The sequence below is a fragment of the Pleurodeles waltl genome, chromosome 10 (assembly GCF_031143425.1).
Source record: "Pleurodeles waltl isolate 20211129_DDA chromosome 10, aPleWal1.hap1.20221129, whole genome shotgun sequence".
NCBI lineage: Eukaryota > Metazoa > Chordata > Amphibia > Caudata > Salamandridae > Pleurodeles > Pleurodeles waltl.
The window spans coordinates 715638897-715666208 of NC_090449.1; the positions used below are offsets into that span (position 1 = coordinate 715638897).

Consider the following 27312-nt stretch of genomic DNA (forward strand, 5'->3'; position numbering starts at 1 on the left):
CATGGGTAACATTTGAATGGCGTACATTAAATAAATAACTACAATAATATGTACGGCTGCCATTCATATGGGGGTGAGGGTTGAAGAGTGCATTAACATTTAATAGGTTAAGTTCAACACATCACGCCCATAATCTGGCTCAGTACGTGCTCTAGCAATACCTGTATGGAAGAAGCCCAGGTGTTCTGAAAAGGTGGCAGTAGTGCAGTGCGGGGGTACCCACCCCCCTCCACACACACACAAACCCATGGTCCTGTAATTCATCGCCTGTCACTGCTCGTTTTAATTTACAGTAATAAATGTATGTGTAATAAAACTAAATGTTGAACATCACGTTTACATGGTTTCGAAATACATACAACAGTGTTACACTAATACATGGAACCATGTATTATACTTTCATTATCGCCACTGTGATTTGAGCCTATTTTCACCTATTGTTATGACTCCTCTAAACGAATAGTTTATTATTTTTCAGTTGTCCTCTAATGCTCTTGCTTTTGCTTGTTTTTAAAATACACCCAGGGCCACTGGAATTGTGTGATTTCGCAGCCACTTTTGCCACATTTCCCAAGTAATTCGTCATTTGCAGCATAATTTCTAGAGATTTTTTTTAAAAAAAATCTTTCTAGCGCAAACGGATAAAAGGTTCTAAAACGCAGCCGAGCGTGCTGCCTTGCCCTTGAAGGCCCTTTTGAAAGGTTGAATGGGTACCTTTCTGTTGCTTCGTGCTGTATTTGGGTGTTAAACCGGCACTAATCACATGAAACCTTTGCCCAGACAGTGTTAACGTGTGTAAAAATCACAAAATAAGCTGCATTGTTCTGGATAATTTGCCCTTTGTTGTCCTATAATTTAATGATCCATGCAGCATAATTTGGCCATGCCGCATAATTCCATGGGGGCCTGAATATATTCTGTGTCAAGGCATGGGGTGAGAGTGAATTAAGTAGTGTCTGGGAATCTCGCTACTGTAATTAATGTACCTCCTACGCTACGAAGCAAAACGCCAGTCGACCCCTGCACACAACTCTTGTTTTACATTTGTCATGTAGAGAATGCTAAGAACCATTATGCAACAAGTGGAATGGAAGACGTAAGACTACAAATACAGTGGTTATAGTCACAGTATTCCGCCTTATGACCAAACATACGGTCGATTCTAATGTTTGTTGGTTATTAACAATGAAAAAACAATATAACGAGTTAAAATGTAAAAACGGCAGTGCACCTTAATCTGAACAGTTACTTTGAGACTTCTAATCAACTCAGTATACATTGATGGTTCCAGTTGTTTTGGATCCACAATTCTTTATGGTGCTGTAGTACAGTAGAGCATCATGACGCTAGCCTTAATGGGTTAGATCCACATCTCGATGGCCTTCATATCTCTCATTACCTTCGTTATGCAGGGGACGAGGGATTACAGTCCAATATTTAAAAGGCTATACCTGAAATGGGATGTCCACCAAGCCAGACTGATATTTTGAATATGTCTATATAGCGTCAGGAAAACAAAATTATTATGAAGTATATTTTCCATGTTTGAGGAAGCATCTTGTATTTCATTTTATAAACATTTTGAAAAATGCATAATATATGGATGCTACAATGCAAGTAAATACCAAAGACCCTCATCTAATCTCTGTTTTCCTTCTAAAGTAAGCCAGTGTAAGAGTAAAATAAAATAAATTCATTTGTGCCATTACTGTTTTTTTCTTTGTAAAAGGAAATGAGTCTTTTTGTTCTGTTCTTTTATGTTCAGATTGGGAATGCTTTCAAGCATACTGGTGTACATCTTCTGTTAGTAATGTGTCGTGTTTTCTATATAGAATGTTGCTATCACTTGTGTGGATTTTTAATGCTCTTTAGCCCTAGATGTTTTGCTGTTAGCTGGGTCAGCAGGCATGGTTAAAATACTGCACAGTTGCGGAGTGCTTTCTGTTGAAAGCATTGGTGGTGAGGCCGAAAGACTATTAGTAAGGAAGGAATTTCATCTCTGAGGGCTCCTTGACAGTGATACTTTTCAAGAAATATATGACATTGGTTTTAACAATTTGGTTTGATCATGTTCAGGTAAAGTTTATTTTGTGTTGTTTTTCATTTATTTGAATGTTTTGACGTGTCTGAGGGTTTATTGCTGCATATAGCGAAATCACGATAAAATATGTTGCCTGTTGTGGTTGGTAAGCATATTGACCTTTTTAGTAATAACTCGAAGTGTTGATTGGTTTGTAGAGCTGCACATTGGCCCAACATGAACTGTCACGTAAGCATCAGGTGGCATAACATGATTACCAATTGTTGAATAAAAACTAAATTTGTGAGGTCACCAGCCTGAAGAAAGCTGGAATGCTAGCACATCATACAGTTCAATAGTTAGTCAGTCATACCGAAGGTGCTTCACTTGAACTTCTGAACAACAGTGTGTTAAAGCATGCGTCCTCCAGGCTGTTTGAGGAAAGCATTGTTTAGATAAGTCACCATCTTGTATTTCTTTGCAATGGGGGGTAATTTTCCTGAGCATGGTTAGGTGGAACCTGAGTTTGCCTGTCTTTCTATTGATGTTGAGGTGAAATGAGTGGAAAATTTGCTTTATAAGCTTTTTGCACGTTATCGATACCACTCTAAGGCACCAGGAATATACCATTTGTTTTGCCAGGGATCCGAATAGGCATGAAATTGGAGATTGTAACTTTGATCCACATTTTGTCTACCTATGAAAGCCGTTCCATTTTTGTTTAGTTGTAGGACATGAAGCACAGCAGCAACATATGTCTTGTATTTCATAATGAGTTTCAGGATCACTGAGTTTGAGTTCTTCGGGATAGGCTGTGAATTTTCAAGAGCATGGATCTCCGTGCCCAGGGACACGTATAAAGGTTGATACGTGAACGCCAATGCTTTCAATGTTTTTTTTTTTTAAAGTTTACTCTGCTAGGTGCAGTATTGCTGAGATAGCTACAGTCAAAACTTTAGCTGAACCCAATGGAAAATAACGAATTATTACCTTTTAACAGTTTGTCACAGACAAGACTATTTGAGACCGGCTTTGTTAGTATGGTCGGAGTTAAGTGGTAGGCTACTTGCCATTCTACTAAAAAACAAAAAAACAAACAGAGGATCTGCCTGGCCCATAGCCATGTATGGTTGTTCAGAGGTCTCTGGGTCAAGGAGAAAAGTGCTGACTTTTCAAAGCATACGGAGTTGGTGCTAGATGGTCTGTGTCTTTTTTTCCTTTCCTGGTTGTACTTTTGCAAGTTGGGGGTGAAGCAGTCACTGCTTGTTGATTGGAGTCACACCCCGTTCTGAAGTTTGTTGCTGGTGATTAGCAATAACCCTGCCTTCAGAATGTTCATGTACAACATAAGATTCCACACATTGAAGACGATTCACCAGTCTGTGAGGCCAAATTATGTCATTCTTGATGTGACATTTAAGTAGAATTGGGTGTCATCCACACACTTAACTGAGCTGGATGTTCTTGTTGATCAAAATGACTTCCAGATGATCCATACAGAGGATAAAGAATAAAATAGATAAGATAGATCTGTAGCATACCGCAGGTTACTGATATTTCGACATTGGAACAGGGTGGGATATGATGTTCAGGTAGGTTTTGAACAGCTGAAGGACTTTACAACAGGTGCCATTTTTTGACCAAAGTGTTGATCAGAGTGTAAGGCCCAGCCATGTTAGTGACTGCAGAGAGGTCTGACATGAGTACCAGATAATCTCAAAGTATTTGTCAATGTCATGAGAACATAGTATACTTTTAAGAGGAATGGATAAGTCCTAGGAAGGCTGGTGCTGTAACTGGTGTGTTGGTGTGGGACAAACCAACTGTGCTGCATAAAGACCTCAGTATGCTTCTGCTGAGGTGCTTTTCTTATTTCGGGTGTTATAGCCTGGTGTCCAGTGCTATCTCGGCAGTATTGCAGCTTACTCAGTTCTGAAAATATTTTGAGTATGATTCCCATTTTCCACTCCATTATCACAATTAGGCTGGCCGAATAATTTCTCCTCTGCTAATTCTCTATGCTAATAAAACCAGCCAAATAAGTGCAAAGACAAAATACATCCATCTCCTGTATGTGCATGCCCTCTCTCGCCTCTATTTTTTTTAATGCGGAACTCCTGAAGAGGCAACAGAGCAAACCTTAAGATCAATTACATTTTAATCTAGTTTTCAGGCGCTTCAAGCCCAGAAGTTACTTCTTTTATACAACCAGAGCAACAGTCCTTCAAAACCCTGATCATTATAGTCTGCTTAGATACAGTGAACCTTTCCATTCAAGCTATAGCACGTGGCACTGTGGATCTCATAGGAGCAGCAACAAAGTTTCAAAAGCTATCCCCAGAATGAAATATTTGGTAGAATTTGCTAACTTGAACAGATCCTTTAAATGATAATTTTATTGCGGGTTCTTTTTTCCTTCTTTCTGAATCCTGTGGTCCAACAGCAGTATCTTTGTAAATACCGAAGGCCTCATTGTGGAAATGGTAATTGTGTGTATTACTAAGGTGCTGCTATACTGCAGAGTACATAGCCAGTAAACCCTGGTAGTAAAATCTGTTTAGCTAAATTAATCTAATCTGTATTTGTAGGATGTCTGATTTGCCCCAAGTCAAACATGTTCATGTTGGCGATGCTATACCATCTAAACTCATTTTAATGCGATGACATGCTTAGCTACTATGCCATCAGCCATGTGACCATAATAATGGCATACAGCACTTGGTATAGACCTGGCTAGCCAATAAACGTGTCTCCATAGATGCAGAAGTGAAATCATTACTAAAGTGTCTGTACTTATGTCAGTGCCATGGAGTAAAACATTGCTGGAAAATCACATTGGACTGCTAAGTGAACTTTGGCTTGATGGTTTGTGTACATTGATACCCAAGCAGTTTGCTAAGAAAGTATTAATGTACACCACTTAGGAAAGTGAAACACCTTAAAATTACCCTAATTGTATTGTTTACTTTTATTACTTTTCCAAATATATCTTTCATTGAACTGCTTATTTTTGGCCATACCATTATGGTTACGTTTATTGCATAGAAGAATCTGTGTTTAACGTTTTTCTGCGAGGTTCCACAGTGTGCATCTGACTCTCTTGTGCTGTATTTTGCATGCCTTTTTGCATTTCCGGGGGGACAGCAGTCATGGTTACTACCAGACTATATCTTAAAGTATTTTCTGACCTGATTATCTGATTAGTAGATCATGTGGCGTAACAGTGATTGTGTAGTTTGTAGATTCTAGCCTGTGAACGATATCTGCCATTATACATATATACACTTATTTTGAGTGAGAATAATTAGGATAACACTGCCAACCATTCACTTACAAAATATGGCACAACCTATGGCATGATTCTCCCAATAATGAAACTCCTCTAAACCCCTGATGTGGCTGCATTTTGGCTGAAGGTTCATTTAGAGTTGGCCGCCATTCTTTTAGTAAAGGACACACTGTGCCCTCCTGTGGCAATGTTTGGGACCAAATAAAAGACTAAATAGGAGACAGATAAACTAGCACAATGGTAACCCGTCGGGTATAGCTGAAAATGGGGGCATGACAGTATACCCAATCCTGACACTTTGGAGTAGGAACATGGACTTATGCATGGCAGCCGAGAAACCATTTTTACCAAAGGGGGCTTCCCTATGAAAGCGGACTAAAAAAGGGCCCCTAGAAGGAATCTTGATTTTTAAGGAGACCTGGAGAAGATCTGTTACTATTTAGTTCAGATAGTCCCAGGGCTGTAGTGGCAGAGCATGAGAGTGCCTGGAATGTTATATTGTTAACATATATCTGTTGGAACACATATTTTTTGAACAACTTCATTGCCAAAAGACCACCGTACTGCGCTGAATTTTTCCTGTAATATTTTTTCTTGTAAATGTGAACTGTTACTTTTTATTCTCTTCCAAAGGGAAAAGTTATTTTACAAATACTTTGGTGTTCAAACACCTGTTGAATTTAATGTTAAAATAATAACTGTTGTCATGCCAACATTTACATTTTCACAGAGTGTATTTTTGACAAGAAAAATATAATATAAATCAGTATTTCTTCTGCAGATTGAATCTACAACTGCACCATGTTCTTGCTTTTAATTGACCTATTTAATCTATTCATGTGATCAAATTGTAGTATGCATGCGGGGCATAGCGTGGTTCCTGAACTAGAGATTTGCCACCAATCAATCAATATGATATGCATGAGGTTAGGCATCGGGCACTGGGAGTCAAAATATCAAATTGTTGAAATGAGGGTAGGAACTGTTAGAAGCATGCATTTGGCGTATCCTAAGAGTGTGTGTGGAAAAAAGAAGACCGGAAGCATGCACAGCCTCATCGAGGTATAGTTACACTTTGTGCATCCTTGGACAGCGGTTCACGGCTTGAAGCCGGTCTTCTTGAAGATTAATGTTACTGAGGCGAGAGACACTACATGGTCCTATTTGCCAGTCAAGGGTTATACTTCCCCCGTTAGGGACCACCTTTGTTGTTAGAAAACCATACTCTATCCAGCTGCAGAATGAAAGCAAGATTTCCCAATAAAATGTACACACTAAATTGCAAATAGGTACAAAACTATTGCTCAACTTGTGAGCAATTTTAAATATCATTAAGTTAATCGTCTTTGAAGCATGCCAATATTTAAAACAAAGATTAATAATGGGTAAATACTATAAAACAGTTTTAGGCACTATGAAAATGAGGAACTTGATTCTTACAGTACAAAGGTGCAACTGCAAATATTTGCCCTTGCCTTGATGCAAGTTTGCAGCTTTCAGGAATTCACAAGTGTTTACTGATGTAGGGGCGGAAACCACACTCCTAACAAACTTTTATCAATTCCATTTACGCATGAGCAAATACGCACATTTGCCCATGTGAAAATTTGCATTGACTGCAACTTCACTTTCCGCACCCTGCAAAATGCTTTGCTTCTTCAATTTCTAGGACTACATTTTCAATATTTTACAGTGTCAGAAGAGATTGGAGAGACATCGGTGAAAAGCCTAAATATATTAGTTGTCAAATGTCCACATTCTCAGGGCACATTTCATTGCCAACCCTGGAACTATTCCTTTCTATCTACTTTCAGTCCCTAAGTAGATGTGCAGACTAGTGTACAAATCAACGCCTCACTAGATTTCAAATCCTGATGTAATATTGGCCCAAACGTGGTTAAAGAGTCTTTTATCAGAGGTCTTATACATTAAAAACCCTGCAATATTCTGCCCCCTAAAAAAATGCATCTTGTCCATTTGTGGTGCCAAACGGACACGCTGCATTTTTTAAGGGGCAAATACATTTATGAGGTATCCCATGTTTTAAAAAACCTGATGTTTTTTCAATTCCACACATTTGTGTGAGGCTTATCAGAGCTGAAAATTGTATGCACATGTATCAGTAAAACAATGGCTGAAGGACCAACTATTTAGTTTTTGTTTAGTATTATATGTGTGTGAGTATCGGGCTACCTGGCCTATTGTGAATTTGTTGTCCACCTATAAGATAAGACATCAAAGAGTAAGTTGTGGTATAAATTATCTTATGTTTTTTTAACCTAGATTAAACAGGTAAATGGCAAAAATAGGTAATGCAGAGTGGTGTTTATACTTTTCATTTATTGGCAGACCTTTGTACGGATAACTCGTGTACTTTGTCGTTTTTCCCAGGAGGAAGATGGAACACAGGAAGACAGCGGCAGAGTTGAGCCAGTTGGTCACGCAGATACTGGAGCAGATAATACATTGCACTTGGAGTAAGTCAATTTATAGTGCGTGTTGGTTCCAAGGTCATATACAACAGAGCTGTCAGCCTCCCTCTAATGACCGAATTAGAGCAGTAAAAGACAATGGTCAGTCCCATAGCCTTCACAATAGTCCATGTGAGTGCCTGAGAGGTCTCTCTCTGACACTAGGATTTACCATGCCCAGCAACCTTGAATTGACTATTCAAGGAAATTAGTGACATACCTCATTAGAGGTAGTTTCATCATGCTGTGATACTGTTAGAAATGTCATATTGTTCTGAAATGAAATATATTGAGTTTAGTGAGCCCGAATTCATTAATGCATAGCATGTTTGATTCAATAGGAATATTTTCCTCACATAATTTCATGCACTCGATTATGTGTTTGATGTAATAGCTGCTTTGTTTGACAAGGGTACAAGCTGGGAAAGCACAGCAAGTATGTTGGGTGTAGTAACATTTTGTAAGTAGCCTCTTCAAAGAGTTGAAGGCCAATTTTGATCTAATGTTGCACACATAAGCAACTCAAAGGGGTTTTGTTAAACAGGCCACACATTACACAATACCGAGTTTAGAATCAATGAGAATACCTCCCTTGTGTAGGGTAACTAATGTAAATGGGCCATTCCTTAAAATAAAGAACACATGACTTAGTTGACTGTTTCTCCATGTTTAGTGCACCAAACTGACTAGCCAAAAAGTTGTAGTTTCTTTGAAACATACTAAGAAATGCTGCATGTCTGATATTATTAAACCATTAAGAGCGTTCTTGATCATTTTTTTAACATCTTTGTCATTTCTATTAAACATAACTTGGCAGTGGTAATAGTTACAAACACAGTGCATGGTTAGCTAAGTAGGAGCCCACACCTGTCTACAGCTGGTGGGTACATTCACATTCAGTACAGCAGGATGCGAAGCAATCACTCCATTCTATGATATAAGCATCCGCACCCGCCCCAGGTCTGATCCGCCCATGTGTCACTGGTTGTTCCCAGAAGAGCTAGTAATACTGTCATTGTCCTCACTTGTTGCATCAGGGTCAGAAGTTTGTCACTCAGGCTTTGCCATACCTCCAAGTCCTTCCCCACCTTGTCGTCTCCTCTGGTTTGCTTCATGTGCCTTTCCTAGGCTAATGACCACTCTGCCACATCCCTGCGCCAATGATTCAAGTTCGGTGCGCGCTTTCCCTACCACATAATGGCCACCCTGTGTCTAGCAATAACCAGTGCTAATTGCATGAGCTTACAGACCATCTTTCGACCTTTGGGCTTCTTGATGTTGGATAGTAAGCCGCATTGTAGAGTCACTACCACCCGCAGGGAGGTGATTCGCCCCAACTTGCTCATAACCTGGTTCCAAAGTCTTGTACCATACAGCAGCCTCAGTCGAGGGGGAGGAAATCTGCTCCAGGGTGACTACACTGAGGACAGGTATCAGAGGGCGCACATGAGATACAGTTGTTCTTGATCATATTTGACGAACTGCAGGGAATAGTTGCTCAGTCCTTCTTGGATCCAAGATTCTTTTGTCTTTCATAAGCATTGTATAAAACTGAGTAAAGTATGTGTAAAAACTATGAGGAACTTCTATAGCCTCCACCGTATGTTTGTCTCCATCTGTTTAATGTCCCTATGCAGTTTGTTTCGAGCATCTTATATGCTGCACAGCTTGGCCAATCCAATGAGTCAATGCAAGGCAGTTAACTCTGTAGCGAGTGCTACATATATAATAATGTTAAATAAGTCTGAAATAATAGTTTACATCCTATGCGCCGGTTTCGCTCATAAGCTAAGATAACATACCCTAAAGAGGCAGGTATGTTTCACTAGGAATATTGGGTTTGGCTTAATGATTTTAATAATAACCTTTAGCGGTGGTCACAATACATATTTTTTTAATATCACATTCTTAGAATCTAACACTTTTTCAATGATTGTTAGTCAAAAACACAATTCTAGCGGTCCTTTTATTTATTGGAGCTACTGGATAGGTGGTGTTGATTTTAAAATTTGACAACACAGTTCCATGCTCGGCCCTCTGGAGCCTCTCATATACTGAGGATCCTGCCCCTTACTTCGATAGGCAGTACTCTCAAGTGACCGCATCAACAGACTCCTTTGGGTTTAGGAAGATGCCTCTGGAGAGGACTGGGCAAGTTGCTGTTGAGAGAACATGTCATCAATTGAATGCACACAAGATCCCAAGAAATTAAAGACTGCCTCCCTTAAAGGTTACATAGAGTGGGATGGGAGTTGAAGCGGGGTCTTAATCTGTAAATCTAATAGAATACTATTCATCAAAAACAGAACATTAATTTATGGTGAATAGTATTACAATATTTATTTTATAATTATAATTGCTGCTATCTACATTTTGCATTATGTTTTAGTAGGAAAGCTTGGTTGTTAGAAATTGCAATTCAGAAAAATGTCAAGTACACTGTCTTAAGATAACAGTGTAAAAAATGTTTACATCTGTTTTTTTCCTGCTGACTGTCATGAATTTGTTAACACAAAGAACTGATTAATGTGTTTAGATGCCATTTATTATTTGAGTCATTTTGGTTGTTTTCATTTCATGCCATCAGGTTAATATTCAGGTATGTTTGGCATCGTTTGCTTCATCTTTTTGTTATGTTCTGAAATAGACTTCTTTGTATGTGTCTGTTTTGGCTCATTTGCTGTACATGTTCATGCTCCCTCATTCATCATTGTCTCACAGTGATATGTTAAAGCTTGTGGAAGTCTCGAACGATGGAGGGCCTTTGGGAATCCATGTAGTGCCTTACAGCGCTCGAGGCGGAAGGTAATGTATTGTGTAAGATTTTCATTGTCAGAGATTGCAATGTTTTATCTTAATTATGGGAACCCTTAGTAGCTGTTATTGAATTAAATGTGTTAAGCATCATTTTTAAAAAGGAACAGTGATACCCTCATCTGGGCTGGATTCCAAAGAAGTGTTATTTCAGTAATGATTTAACAAAAAAACAAGGACATTTAAATCCATATTTCAATTAGCATTGGGTGATATTCAGTTCAGCACCTCATCTCTCTCTCTCTCTTCCCACCTGCCAAATCTTTGATGCCGGCATTTATTGGAATATGTTCATTACCTTTGAAGTACAGCAGCATTCAACAGTACTGATGGAAATATGTATCTTGCAAGCAGGGTGGAAATGAAAGCGCTCTTCAAATCTGAAAAACGAACCTGGTGCAGAATAAGACAGCTATGCAGGGTAGGCCTTTGAGGTATAATGAAGACCTAGGGGAACGGAATGACATATGTTAATTTTCAATACCTGAAAAAAGCAAGTATTCGTATGCAGGCCAGGTGCTTAAGGAGTGGAGTAAAAATGGTGTGTCCCCCAAAGTAGCATTTCCCAAAACTGGTGTTCAAGAGAAAGTTGTTTTTATTGTTTTTGTCCATAGGCACTCATAAACAAACTATTCTGGTTTAGTGGTACATTTGGTCCCTTTTAACACTGACATGCACACTACTTCATTAACGTCTAACTCGTTCTGGATTATTCAGATTCTGAAGTAGATTTTAGATGTCCATGAAATGTGCACATTTAAGTGCATTGCACACGTATTCGCACAACACTTTCTTTAAATCTCGTTCTTTATAATCTTTATTATTGGGTTTCTCAACAAAAGAAAATCGCATTAGGGGCACTAAAAGATCATGGAATATGCTTAAGCACAGACAAATAAAGTGTTTATCTGCTAAATTCATCAAACGGACTAGGAATACCAAGCGTCCAGCTAACATAGGAATGGATTGAATGTCAGAGTTGAATGCTGCCAATAACATTGCTTCTTAATATTGAATATCACATATAAAAAGGACACCAAGCAATTAGTCTACCTCTGGTTTTTATTTTTTGTGAAACTTTACAGAAAATGTGCTTCCTGGTGCTTTCAAACTGAGCCATGTTAAATTGTGCAATAGAGTTCCAATCTTTAGAGAATATTTACCTTATGGCACTGAAAGGATGAAGCGTTTTATGTTTAAGAGCATCCAAAAAGCTATATCATTTGGCTTGGCAGCAAACAAGGACATAACGTGTGTAATTGAAAGCCATAATTTAAACATGGAGTGCCGGTGTTCTGCAGCTATAATTGATGTGAGGTTGGTAATGAGCAGAATAGATTTGCAGTGCTCAGGCACTGTACCTATGCTGTACCTATGTATCACAGATAAAGAACAAACTACTCTTTCAGCCACCTTGTAAAACATATACCTTGAAGAAGAATAGAGCATGTACCTGAATAGACAAACACATGAACCCCAGTGATGGAATGTTTACCAAGTGCAAAAGTCTTGCTTAAGTTGTGATCTTTTTAATGCCATCTTTAATGACTGAACTAGATTGTTGGAAACTAACAGTGAATCTGTCACCGTCGTTCCCAAGGACCTTGGATGAGCATTCAGAATGCATAGAGAATAGAAGAGGGTTCCATCTTATTCAAAGGACGTGGTTCATCAAATTGATAGTGGTTCTCTTTTACACAGTGGTCTTTGTCCCACATAACACAGAATATAGTTAGTATGAACCATGCTTATGTGCCAAATAATATAAATTAGTTGAGGATGCATGGATTAAATGAAGCAGCCCCCTGAAAGCAGTATCTGTTTGGGACAGTGATGTGTTCCTTTACTACTCATGTGAGAATCGTTGTCATGCATTCTATATTTCTTGACATTCTACTATGGAAGTTCATCTCATTCATGTTCTGCCTGTTTGTTTACATGCATCTTCCTGGCAGTATAATCTGGCAAGCTGGTGTTCCAAGACGACCCATGTTTGTAAAATTGAAGACTAAAATAGAAGGCAGTTAGGTTCTTCCAAACAAATTATTTTATTGTGAACAGCAAATCATTTGCTTCACCTGTTTCTTATATTCTACCTTAAAAACAGATGTTGACTATCTACTTTCGATGTTATTACAAAATTGTATGTCTGTTTCAGTGAAATTTCACAACTGTACCCTAGTTCCTATAGTGAGGGCAGGTATAGGGAAATGCACTCCACAGAGATCCAAGAGCATTACCTCGAAATAATTGATCTGGGGTATGCAGAACATAACATGGGTTATGTGGCAGTGTTTAGAGAAAGCCAATGAAGCATGTAGTCATATGGGTTTAGTTGTTCTATGTTTGAAATTGCTTTATGCCTGTCATGCATGGTGTGGTTTGTGTATCTTTTGTGTGGTTGTTGACTATTATTCCCCTTATACTTAACATTGATTCAAATAAAAAGGCCATGTTTAAAGACACCTCTGAGACTAGGGGTGTTCCTAAAATGAGGCAGTTTATCATTCTTTTATTGTCTAGTCTTTGGTCTTTTTAGGTCGCTCCTACTAGGCACTGCATGCGTTTACACTCTTCTGCCTGTTTCTTATCCATTTCTCAGCTTGCCAACATTGTTTTGTTCCTTCCATGGATCTGGATGTCTTTACCTTCTCTTGGATTGCTTGGCTTCCATAATTCCACTTCCTACATTTCAGTCATTATTTGTTCTTTTCAGTTAATCACTCCATTGGAGTGAATATGTTTTCCAACTGTCTCCTATGTGTATTTCCTTCCACCCGCACTTCTTGTTGCTGTATGTTGCCTGTATGCTTCTCCTCCCCCCAAGGTGTCCTTGGCCTCTTGTACTTCCCCACCCCCTTCTCGCCTGCCCCAGATCACACTGTTGCCTGTTGCTTCTCCTACCCAGTCCCTGGTAAATAAAACAAAATGGTTGTGCCATTTGGTAGGCACACATGTGGTGCGCCTGCCTACAGAAGGTCCAACCTTGAGGTTAATGGACGCATCTAAAATAAATCCTCAGCTGTGAAGTGAAATAGGGGGGTATGGCCTTGCTTTGTATGGAGCACTAGAAAATGCCATACTTGAAAATCAAAGAAGTTAGGCGCGTGAGGGACATATTACTGTCCTTTTACGTGCTTGTTTTACACCTCAGTTTTTTTTAACACTTTTTCGAGACCAAGCACTCACAGGAGGGAATTGACATCTGACCAAAATTGCCACCTTTTATACTCAAAGAGAATATTGTCAGATGACCTGGTTATTGGGTTGTCTTGTTTGATCTCTGTCGCCCAGTTTTTTATGGGGACGTTTTCTTTCCCTTTTAATGTTTGGCCTACCAGCCACAGTTTAGCTGTTGGGGTAATGCTCTCCCTCACACACACAACCATGACCTGTATTAGAATTTATTGTATTGTCTACGAAGCATTTTCATAACACTGTCATGGAGGGCTGGAAATGTCCCACTCATGTTGCACTTCCTGAACCAGGGAATGATTGTACGTATTGCCAATCTTGTTCTCTTGCTCCTTAGTGGGTATGTACCATGTTTGTGTTGCATGAAATTCATGGCAACAAGGATGACTTGATGCACAATGCAGAATGTGATCGAGAGTCAATGAATAGCTTGTGGTGTCATTCTAAATAGAGTTAGTTTCCTTCAGACAAAGACTTACAGTAATGTCTTAAGAATAGCCCAGATTTAGTGCTACACGGTCATCCTCCCAAAACACTGCTGTCCAGGGCCACATTTCCATTGCAAAATAGTGCAGAATCCGTGGCACCACCTGGGGTACTGAGTGATTTTTCTTTGTTATTTCTGTTTCTTGTTCCAAGAACCTGCTCCCCAAACTGTGATATGAGCTTTATAAAATCTGTTTTTTCTGCTGGGAGGTTTTAGGTTTTTAGAAATAAGATGTTGTGGGGGCGTGGCTTGGACGGCGAGGCAGATGGCAGCCTGAATCTGTCACTTCTGACAGTGTGGACCATGAACAGGGATTTAGGTGGTCTGCAATGCAGAGTCCTGGACATTGGGGACACTGATCGATAGAGCATTGTCTGAGTAACAGGAGTTGGTAATTTGGAGATGGGTGGGTCGTGTCCGCACTATAATTATGGTCCAAAAACATTTTTGATCGCAAGTGGGCTATCTCCCAAAATGGCCACAATGGTTGTGTGTGTATCATCCCTGTCAAGATATAAAAGCAGCTCTAATGGTTTGAGTGAATCTGGTTCAGGCACCATTAGACTCCGCCAAACACCATCTCTCTTCTAAAGAAACCTGACCACTTGGATTCCTTTCTTAAGCACTTCCACCCCGATATGAAACCTCCATATGTCTGACCTCAAAATATCACTGGGTAGCCGTAGCGATTCGGAATGATAAAATGGACTTGCAGCGATTGAGTTGGCTCATCTCGGTCGTCTAAAACAATTTCATTGCTATTCCTTGAGTGGGTGGGAGGGGATGGGCGAGTAAATGCGTTTTTGTTTGCTTTCTGTTCCATGTCGATTGTTTTTTGTTTCTCTTTCTCTCACACCAAACTTCGGATTGTACGAGCATAACACACGGCTCACTCTACTAACACATCTCCAACATGTTTTTTGGGCCTAGTTCGATCTGAACAATCGTTCGATCCATATCTGCCCTATATATGCGGCTAGACAATTGTTACTCAACCCAATATGCTGTGAACGCTTTGGTCACCAGTGTTATAATTGTGCTCCATCATTTTCACTGCTCATAAATGGTCTGACCAATCAAGTAGTACATCGATATGGCTAATACATCTCTCACTGAAAGTTTGAAAGTAGTTTCACTGAATGCCAAGGGACTTAATCATCCAGTTAAATGCAAACAAATTGAGAAGTACTTGTTTAAACTTAAGGCCGACATAATCTTACTACAGGAAATCAAAACAGGTCCGAAAGAAGTGACTACCTTTAACAATAAATGGACAACTGAACTGAAGCCGTATGCTCCCCTACTAGAAACAAAAAAATAGGCTGATAACTCTGATCTCCAGTGGATCTGACTTAAAATTAATATCTGATGCCGTTGACAGAGAGGGTAGGTGGGTAATCACAAAACTCTGTGAGAAGAACAAATGTATTCACATCATGAATTTATATGGCCCCAACGCTGATGTCCCTGAGTTTTGAAACTCTATGGCTGACACCCTTAAACACATCCCTGGAGACAAACTGGTCATAAGGGGGTCTTGATTTTAATCTGCCCCTAGATATAATTCTGGATAGACAGACAAAATCCTCATGCCACTCCTCAAAATTCCATAAATCTCTACTAAAGCTCTGCTCCAGATTAAGGTTAAAAGATTGTTGGAGGCTCTAACATCCTGACACAAGAAACTATACTTTCTTCTCTAACCCGCATAATTCATACTCACAAATCAACTACCTACTCATCTCGGGCTCTTAAACTCACCTTATTGATCTAACGGACATCCTCCATAGGCTGATTTCTGATCACTCATGTATATCTTGGATGAATGTGGGTACTAAAACCAACCCCAAAAACAGAATATGGTGATTTTAATGACAAGTTGATCAAAGATGATATAGCTAGGGCCCATATAAGAACAACTATTCTTAACTATATTCATGAAAATAAATCTCCTGACATTTCCATCCCCACCTTTTGGGATGCACCAAATTCAACAGCCAGAGATACTTTGATAGGTATACAAGGGAAATTAAAATAAACTGTGCTGCTTAGAAATGAGATTAAGAAACTTGAAACACCTCTCATAAATAATCTAGAGGTAGCCTTTCAAAGAAAAAGAAATATGAATACAGCAGACCACTGAGTGATAAAGCAGGGGCCTGGAATATTAAATTTGAAAGCCTGAAACTTTGTGATGTGAATAAAGTAGAGAGAATGCTCATGTCGTAATTAAAACACAGCAGAAGTAAAAAGGTATTGTTGTAATTAAAAATAAATTGAACAGAACACAAACAAACCCCCAAAAGATTTTAGTGGTGTTTAGCGAGTTTTATGAATTGTTATATCAGGACGATATGCAACCTTCAAATGAAGACCGTAAGGCTTACGTAGACAAATTACACCTACTGCAATTATCTGAGGATGTCAAACAGACCCTCAACTCTGCAGTTATTAAGAAAGAAATACACACAGCAATCAAGTCATTTAAGTGAACAAAGCCCCAGGTCCGGACGGCTTCCCTGCTGATTTTTATAAAACATTTGCAACCTGCCTAATCCCCCCATTAGTCGACTTATTCAATCATTTTGCAGACTCTGGCTCTAGCTCCGGTACCACAATTTAAGTCAATATAGTAGTCCTTCCAAGCATTGGTATGGACCTGACTTTGGCAAAAAAAAAACTATAGACATGTTTAATTAATCTAGATGCTAAGATCTATGCCAAGGTCTTAGCCAAAAGACTGTAGCCATATTTAGCACAATTGATTTGTGGTTCACAAGTGGGATTTATGAAGAAAAGCTTGTCAAACGACAACACTCAACAATTCTGTCATGATTTAGAAAGAACTAAGAAAATAACCTCTGACTCTTTTGCTATCACTCTACATGCCAAAAAGGCTTTTGATAAAGTTTTGTGGACTTTTTTTCAAGATAATTTATTGAGATTCAGCCTGGGTGAATGTTTTATCTAAATGATGATGGCTCTCTACAATAATCCCTGCACTAGGGTGAGGGCGGGAGGGCTTACTGCTTCTTCTTTTAAGCTTGAGAAAGGAACGAGACAGATTTGCCTGCTCTCCCCCTCCCTTTTTATCTTAGCCTTAGAACTCTTACTTTACACTATCCAGAATAATAATTTAAACTCTGGTACCACTTTCAGTGACACTACAGTAAAGGTGGCAGGATAGGCAATGATATCCTGATTATAACCGACATTGACCGCTCATCTATAAAGGCACTTATAGATATGCCTGCCTTAGTAGCCTTACAGGGATAAATCATAAATCAAAGGTTTGAATAATATATGCTCTAAAGAGATAGTAGAAGACTCGGACCTAGCTTGGCAAACACATCATCTGAAATACTTAGGAATAGAATTAGGATCAGATCTAATAGAAACCTCAAATCACAACATAAAGAAGACACCTCAGAAAATACAGGACCTATTAGTCCGTTGGAACCGTAAATTCATCACCTAGTGCGGACTTATTGAGATAATTAAGATGACACCTGTAGTCAACTACCTTATATGTATGCTCCTACTAACTCTTTCAGGTGAATTCCATCACAAATTAGACAAAATGCTAGGACATTTTATATGGCAAAATAAATGCCCTAGGGACTCAATTTATAGAAAGCTACAATTCCCCATCAAACTAGGAAGGGTATATCTCGCAAATTTTAGAAACTATCAACTCCTGGTCCTCCAAAGGCATCAACTTTCTAAAACCACTAGGCTCAATAAATTCCCCCGCTCACTTTCAAGGAGATTTAAAACCTTTACAACCTTAGAGGACATAGATTTGTTTGATTTCCTTAAACTTATGCTTTGCATATCCGAATCTAAGCACTCTTTCCAAGACCCATCCCTTCCTGCTTTACTCAACTTATCCAATAAAGCCAGACACCAGGTTTCAAACTTCTGTAAACTTTTACAACCTAATTCCACACGCCTAAACCTTGCCACACAAAAGAAATGGGACAAGATATGGAAATCTGTTGTCTCTCTCAAAATAACATTTTCCCTGTCCCAAACCAAATGCTGGCTTCTACACAGAACATACTGGACACCCTCATGCCTTCATAATCTGACTCTCATAGACAACCCAACTTGGTGGAACTTCAATGAAGAAATTGGTGACCTACCACACCTTTTTCACTGCCTCTCAGTTTCCCTATTTTGGGATAGAATATTCGAGTTTCTGTCAACATTATTTGGTTTTCAGCTGTAACAGGATTTTAGTTCCCTCATTAGTGGGTTTGTAGAACCCCCGGTTGGGCACACCCAATGACATGCTACTATTAGACATCCTATTAACTGCAGCTTGCAGGTATGTAATTACTAGCTGTAAAAGCATTGCTGCCATGTCTTTGAAAGCATGGTTGAATTGGACTACACATGTAAGAGGAGCTGACACTATTGTACTTCACCACTCCCCCTCGATGGGGCAACATAGTCCACTGGGGGTATTCGTGACACCTATGTTGCTAACAAACCCCCATTATGTGGTTTCCCCCTCCTCTCGCCCCCACGCTTTTCACCCTGCCACACCTCCTGGGTGGGTAGTTAAATCTTTTGTTATGCTTGGTTCCTCCTAAATTATGTTTACGGTATTCCCATATCCACTTTTAAGTATCACAGGCCCTCACAAGTCTGGATCATTTTCTACATTGTACGCCACTACACTACAAGTGACCTTCGCAGGAAGTACCAACGCTCTCACTTAAGTTATGCACACACACTATATTTTCTGCTCTGAGACACCCCCACCCCCTTGTCATACTAGTGGTTTGCTATCATAACAATGCACATGGTTTGCTACAGTGTTATTATACTGAACTGTTTTTCTATTATTTTTGTTTTGTCAGTCCTGTAACTCTATTGCTACCGTTTTTATATTATGTTGAACATGTTCGTTGTATTTTCTTGTGTTTAGGTTTATGATAATACATTTCAATAAAGACTTTGAAATAAAAAAAAGAGATTAGATGTTGGCCCTCAGGTAGGCTTCGGCCCTCATATGAAGGTAAAAGAGAGAACAGTTATTTTACAATAGGACCACTCCCTTTTTGCTGGTTGGGAAAGGGGGAACAAAACAGTTATAAAGGTGGCAACTGAGAGAAGGTGCTGCTAGGCAATTACCAGAGGATGATTCTATTCCCAGCCTCTAAAAATCATTTATTAAAATTCTTTTACGTTTTCTAACAGCACTCCATGGAGTATATTGTACCTGTGCCACCTTTATGCTTGGGATAGCCACAATTATGTTCAGAATGCACCCATTATTTCAGCTACTAGAACCATGAAGGCAGTGCCACTGCTGTAAAAGAGATAGCAACAAAACATCAAGCGCGAACATTGTGTAAATGATAGCACCATTATGTCTGAGTCGGTTATGAGGGATTTGCATAGTTATGCCCAGAATTATCACAGTAATATCTGGGGTTCATACAATTGTGTCAGGAATACCTAAATAAACTTGAAAGGATTGCCAAAATGTTGTCAAGATTGGCACAATTTGTTAACGACTGGCTACCATTGTACCATAGATAGGCCGAGCTTTGTCAAGATTGACCATTTTATGTGCAGGATCGGGCATTGTTCTACCAGTGATAGTGAGATTTTTGTTAACAATATCGAGAGTATGCCAAGAATGAGCACCGTGAGGACTATACTGTTATTTTACCAAATATAGATGCGAATAGACAATTGTTACATGTGTCCACAAGATGCTAGGTGGACACCATTAGTCCAGGATCACCATTGTGACATGTGGACAGACACAGTTCCGCCCAGACATGATGTCTAATATGTTGTTTACCCACAACAAGTCATGGAAAGAATTAATATACCAAGGATAGCCATAATTATTGCTAGGACAGGCATCGTTATGCCAGCAATAATTGAACGATATGTCAAATGTCCATAGGAAAAGAACAATACCATAAGGCCAAGGCCGCCATCATGCTTTGAATGACCAGAATGTTGCCAAGAATGCCCATAATATCTCAATGATGGGCCGTTGTGATGATAGATTTAGCCAAAATGTCATCAAGAATGTCTACGGTATGATAAGAATAAAACACTATCATGCCAGGGATTGCCAGACCATTGCCAGGAATGTCCACTATATGTCAAAGATGAACCAATATTATGCCAGGGATAGCTAAATGGCCACCATTTGTCAATGCTCAATATTGGAAAAATTTGGTGACTCCACAAATGTCTGTGCTCACACACCTACATACGTACATCCACATCTTCTGACACGGAGTCTCTCTTCTCCCCCCCTCTCTCACTCACTGTCTCTTCCCTTCCCACCCATGTGAGTTTGAGGCGAAATTGATTCTGCTGCACTCTTGTATGCAGTGAGCGTGTAAATGTGCATGTATGCAGCCTGCTTTGCTGCACTTACACTGCCAGACTCTCTTGGTGGAGCAACGTATCCGTAAGCCAGTCTGTTCCTCCCCATAACCCCCCCGCCCCTCCCCCCAGCCCCCTTCAAACTGAACGAGCCACACCTGAGTCCGGCATGCTTCTCCAAGGGACGTTATTTAACAGACGCTGATATTCATTGTACAGGCAGCTGCCCCATCAAAGGCCTCGAAATGTGTTAAACATTTAATAAAGGTTTCTGTTGCAATTGCTCATCTTCTTAAAACAACTTTTTTTTTTAGATTCTGAAGTTAAGCAGCACTTAAACCTCAGTGTCATTAATAAAATGTATAACGGCGCGGGAAAATCTACTAAAGAAATATTGCATATGTAACGATTTGTAATCTTAATGTTCCAGAACCCTGGGGTTATTAGTAAAGCGACTTGAGAAAGGTGGCAAAGCCGAACGGGAGAATCTCTTCCACGAGAATGACTGTATTGTCAGGATTAATGACGGAGACCTCCGGAATAGAAGATTTGAGCAGTAAGTGCGTCTAATATACTGAATATGTTTTCCTTTTCAGTTATTAACGACCGTACAGTGCACGTTCAGGGATGCAAGGACAAGCTGCGCTGCTAGAGGGCAAATTTACCTCATTAGCAAAGTTCAAAGCTGTAAGCGGCCTAGCATCATGGTGAACACCGCTTCAGTGCTCATTGTAAGATAGTGAGCTCTATGCACACCGGCTTCCATCTTTAGTGCTCTTTGTCATGTGATCATGCGTGTTCCTCGCCATACTGCCACACTGAGGTGATCTACGTATGGTGCGGAGCTGCACGATGTTATTATGGGTGAGTGTCCACACTGCAGAGATAGTGGGAGGTTTTCGCCATATTTGCTATTATTAGGACTTGTCAAGTCGCCTCTAAGGAGAGAGTGCTTTGCCATACTCCTTTATAATTGACAATTCCTGTTTTAAATTTAACTTCTCTCATAAATGTGTTCTTCATTTTTAAGTAAATCAAATAAGAAATCAGAGTAGGTGTGGGGTATTTTTAGGGTTGCCTTTATCTTTTTAAGTTGACCTTCCACCAGTCTGGTGACAGAGCAGTTTTAGAAATGGATGCTACCTTTTGGGGTGTTCTGTTATGAAAAATGTAAATATATTTCTTTAGCTGTTTTCACATCTGCTGATTGTCTTAAAAAAATCAAAACGTATGTGTATTAGCTTTTTAAAAATAAATCTTGGTTGGTGGCCTCTGAAGTAAACGCTGTGATGAAAAAGAAATGTATATTTTATTTGACACAATATTTTAGGTATTTAAAGCAGTGCTCAATCCTGTGCTGTGTGTTGGGGTGGGCTGTTTTTTCAATAGTGTAGCAAAGGAATGGCAGGAGCATCCTATATAGGAGACCCACGTGTCTGAACTGCAGTGTAAGATGTCCCAGACAATGAGCAGGTTAAGTTCGATTACTAAATGTATGAACATGTAGTTTCCTTGTGGCCTGTTTAGTTCCCTAGCAGAGTCCAAATTACTTTTTATATAGAAATAAAAATGTGAGCCTTTTTTCCACCCAATTCCGGATTGAAGTAGTTAAAAGTATAAAGTCTGTGGTGGATCTAGAACACATATTTGGGGTAACGTTGGCTGATTGCAGTTTGTGCAGTCAGCAGTCTGAGCAGAGCTCTGTAGGACGCGCATCTCTACCAGTTTGAGGTTGTTACTGTCAGCAGACATCAGGCCACTCAGAGCCTCTAATTGTGCTCTGCCTCCGTTATCAAACCACACAAAGTAAGTTTACACCTGATTAGGCGTTGGTGGTGCTGAATGAGCTCTGAGCAGTGTTGTAGAGGAGGAATGTTGCCAAGAGGTTTTGGAAAATTTTGAAGACCGGCCTGTTCCACTGTGATTGTCATTAAGAGTTGTAAGTAACCTTTTAGTGATATGCTCTACCATTGCCGCCAAATGATAATAGCACACAACTACTTTTCAAAGACAGCTTTCAGTCTGATGTTGATCATCTTCTCGAGGCTGCTGACCTTTCCAGATATATGGAATGCCATTAGCTCAAACAAGATGATAGCCAAGCTCCCTGAAACAAACTTGAAATGCCCAGATAAGGGAGACGTTTAAGATCAGTGGTGGAAGTGGGCGGGATCTGAGGGGCATGATGTGCCCATACTTTTTTAATTTAAGTAAAACAGTTCCTGTACTTTTGGGGAAATGACAACCGTCCCGAGACGGTTTATTCGGACAATTGAAATACCTCAGCTGGTGTGTAAGGCAGGAAGTCTCCTGTGCTGTGAAACCAATTGAAAGACAGACAGGTAAACAAACCTTCTTTCCAGGGTGCCTGCCTGCCGGAAAGAAATGTAAAAGTGCGCAACTGGTTAATCTGCAAATGTAAAGGGTGCTTTGAAGTCAGTTTTGGCTTTAATTGATGGAATCACTTGAAGCTTCCTGATAACACAGATTTATTCTTTTTGAGCGTATTGGAAGAGAGTTTCCAGCTGAGCTGTAAAATGTGTGCTTTTAAAGAACAGTCATAAAGCAGATTGCACTATGTACAGTCTGGATATTACTAGAGCCTATATTTGAAAGACTTGCACATTTTATAGCAGCCTGTTGTCTACTGTGTGTAATGCAAGTCTAAAATAATGGCTTACATATTTACAGTGCTTTATGTCACAGACTGGGACCTCGTAGCACTAAACATACACAGGTCACAGTTCTCCATTGCACCAACCAGGATCAAATCTGTGGCTTTCTGATTATAGATAGACCTGTGCACACGTAAATTGACAGAGGTTTCATAATGTACAATAGTGTATTTCCCACTAATTAACTTAACTTGCATTTATTTTTAATTTAAGCTGTGCGTTATTTTGTTTGCAGTTGCGTGAAGATGAAAGTTACAGAATATTTTTTTTTTGTTTGCCATACCTTTTGACCCAGCCTCTGCACCCACTCACCCCACCCCTATTTGCATGCAGCATCACAGCCCCATACTTTTTTTTTTTAATACACTTCGACCACTGCTGAAGATTTTCAGATGGTCGTAATTTGATACAGATTCAGGAGGAGATTTTAGAAACTTTGACTATGTTTAGTAGTGCAAAGAGTAGGAGAAAAACAAATGTAAATCTGTTCGCTGGTTATTGAAGCAGATATATAAAAGACTGAGATGGCAAGCCCTGAGAAAGCGTCTTTCATAGAGCCCTACTCATCTGAGAGGAAAAGGGGTAGCGCTGGTCTGACCAGGCCGTAAGTAAGTCCCTGCAGCTGCAGTGGCGCAGGAGTAACCCTAAATGTTCACCCGCTAATCATTCAAGAGGCCTCAATCAGGGTCAGACTGGGATCATAATTAGGCCCGGACAGTGCCAAAAAAGTGGCCCACATTCCTGGACAGCATATAAAGAGCCCTCCTTAGCTATCTTGCTCGGACCTTTACAGCATCTTAAAACATGGTCAATTAGCAGTTTATTTTTTGTAGTTTTATATGGCGTGAATGCAGCTCAAGGTCAAGGGAGCGATTTTCACTATACAAGATGAAATTATTTTTTCATTTATTTTAAGCTTGAGAGTGATTTGCCCAGAATCACAGGCTGTTTAGCCGATGCCGAGACTCGTCGAACATATAGTTCCCAGTTTGAAAGTCAGCAGCTCTGACCTTAGCAACTTAACTTGATTCTCCCCTTCCCCCGCAAGGTCCTACATACTTAGACTCTCCTCGCCCACCATACCCTGAATGTAATGGCCCAGCGGGGAGAGGGCTGGGGGAAAGACACTGCCACTGGGTTGGGCCAGCCCCACAGGGGGCAGATGTGAGAAAGGGCCGGACTGTGCAGGGTGAAGCTGCAGACTCAACCCCCACTAGGGTGACCACCCGTCCGTAAATTTCACGGACTGTCCGTAATTTCACCCTTCCGTCCGTTGTCCGTGATGAAAGGCTTAACGGACAGCATTTGTCAGTAATTTTAGCCTTTCACCGAAAGGACAAAGGACTGCAGGGCGAAACTACAGGCAGATTAGTTTCCCCAGCTGCAGTGAACGGCAGGGGGTCTCCTGTGCTCTGAGGGAGGGAGGGGCAGGCAGATAAGATAAGGCTTTCTTGCCAGGGGGTCTCCTTCCCTAAAGAAATGCAAATGTGGGCAACTAGTAAATCTGCAAATGTAAAGGGACTTGAAAACCCACATCCACTTTAACCAAAGGAGTCACTTGAAGCTTTCTAATGGCAAATATATATTTTTTTAGAGAGGTACTGCAATGGTGCTCCAAGGTGAGTTTTGGAGTGTGTGGTTTTAATGGAGTGTTATGAAAAATATTAGTACTAGGTATAAACTCTATATTATTCAAATCTGTATTTGAGAAGCACTTTTTTTATTTAACAAAAATGTATTTGCGCATTTTGTAGCAGCCTATATATGATGTGATTGTATTTATATAGTGCTTACTATCCCTGTCAAATGCATGTTTAAAATAAGGACTTGCATATTCACAGTTCTTTCAGGGGCCTCTGTACCTCATAGAACTAACAAACATTGGCAAAACCAGTAGGTCTAGTCTATGCAAGACTTATTGGCTTTGCCAATGTGTTCTAGCCATGGTATACACCAGAGTGGCTGCTGTTCATGGCTAAAAGTTAGTGGTATAGTGGTGAGGAGTGGAGTAGAGCGGCATAGGAGCAGTGGCGTAGAGCCCAGTGGTGCAGGGTACAGTGCAGTTGTTTAGAGTGCACTGGCTTAGAGTGCAGTGGTTTAGAGTGCAGTAGCATGAGTGGCGTGGGACAGAATAGAGTGGCACAGAGTGAAATGGAGTAGAGTGGCATACAATAGAGTGGCAGAGAGTGCAGCAGTGTAGAGTGGTGCAGTGGCATAGAGGGCAGAGTAGACCCGTGTAGCAGAGTGCAGTGGTGTAGTGTAGAGTGGTGCAGTGCAGTGCAGAGTATAGTGCTGTAGAGTGCAGTCTCATAGAGTGGAGTGATGCAGAGTAGAGTGGCATAGAGTGCAATGGCATAGAGTGCAGTGGCGTAGAATGCAGTAGTACATAGTAGATTGGTGTACAGTACAGTGGCGGAGAGGGCAATGTTGCAGAGTAGAGTGTCAGTGCAGTGATGTAGAGTGGAGTAGAGTGGCACAGAGAGCAGTGACGTAGAGTAGAGTGGTGCAGAGTAGAGGGCAGTGGCATACAGTGCATTTGTTTAGAGTGCATTGGCCCAGAATGCAGTGAAATAGAGTGGCATGGGGTAGAGTAGCCTGGGGCAGAGTAGCATAGAGTAGAGTGGCATACAATAGAGTGGCAGAGAGTGCAGTAATGCAGAGTGGTGAAGTGTCATATAGTGCAAAGTAGACTCATGTAAGATAAATGTAGAGTCCCTGACATACACTCTAGTGCTGTGAGACTACAGACAAGTTGTGGGTACCTCACATCCTGACATTAGGTGTGAGACTGTCGCCCAAACCTTCTGCGCTGCCTCTTTCATTTTTTTTTTAGGTTGAAAGTCCATGGGCGGTTGGGGTAAGCCAGAAATGTTTGTTCAATTTGTTTAAACTAGCATAAAGTTAATTACCCTAATGTTTCCCCAACTGTTTGCCAGGGGTTTTAAAATGCTCTGAAACAATCAAAAAATTGCTGTTACTTTCTCTTCAAGAAAGAATGGGTAGATTTGGTTAGGGGGGGTGGCCTTGCTGCAGTACTGAAGGGCACTAATTTACAACTGAACAAGGACGTAATGTGACACCTGAATGTAGCATAAAAGGAGGCAATCACAAAAAGACCACAGTGAATAAATAGTGCTATGTTAAAAAAAAGAGTGAATAAATGTACTGACAACATAGTGAGGCATGGCCTCTCTTGCGTGTGTCTGTAAAACTGACGTTTGTTGTTGAATTTTTGTCCTGAATTTTGACCCTTTGTCCTGAATTTTTTGCAGTCCTGTCCAGAATTTGTATCAATGCCTGGTGGTCACCCTAACCCCCACCCCTCCACCCCCATTAGAGCCTCAGGGTTAGGACCTGGCAGGGCAGGGAAGCAGGAAAGGGCTTGGTGGGCCAGGTGACAGAGGCCATAAACAAACGATCCAAAGGTCACCTTTAGGCACCGGCCCATCGGCCAGTGCCCGACTGCCCGCCTTACCAATCCGACTCTGGTCTCGACCCGGGGTGGGGGCGCATCATTTTATGTTACCTCACTGGTGATAGTTGCTCTTTTTAAGGGGAAGGGTTTCATGTGCTGATAGTTCCACACTTGCCCAGGTTTGCTGGGACCGAGGTGATTTTCAAAAGCATACATAGCAGGTGATTTTCAATGCAAAAAATACCATTGCAGTGCAGTCCCGCTTGGTTTGTTATTCTTTAAAGGCAGTAAGATTTTCGGAGTACCCCGCCTCATATTTGTTGTTGTTTTCTCACTTGCTACTTGGTGGTAGTTAGTGCTTTAAATGGGCCGGTACTCAGTACCGGCACCTTTTTATTTTGAGTGAGAGAGTTCCTGCACTTCTTGGGAAAAACGTAATACTTTTAATTAGAGAGTCCCGGCACTTCTCAGAAACAAGCAGGCACTCTGGTTCAGAGTGCCGGCACTGCTATTTTTCCATTTCAAGCACTGGTGGTAGTGAAGCATTTATCATTGAAATTATATGTAAATCACCCACCGAACG

General features: G+C 40.4%; 1 protein-coding gene across 10 annotated transcripts in view; it reads left to right on the forward strand.

Annotated features, from left to right (window-relative positions):
- The window catches only part of PARD3 (par-3 family cell polarity regulator), a 1239520-nt gene that overhangs the window by 580627 nt on the left and 631581 nt on the right, over positions 1-27312 (forward strand). For all 10 annotated transcript variants that reach the window (XM_069211229.1, XM_069211227.1, XM_069211231.1 and 7 more), the window contains exons 6-8: positions 7701-7786; positions 10502-10585; positions 21070-21195. In XM_069211229.1, the coding sequence (XP_069067330.1) occupies positions 7701-7786; positions 10502-10585; positions 21070-21195 (296 nt within the window). The remainder of the gene's footprint in view (positions 1-7700; positions 7787-10501; positions 10586-21069; positions 21196-27312) is intronic.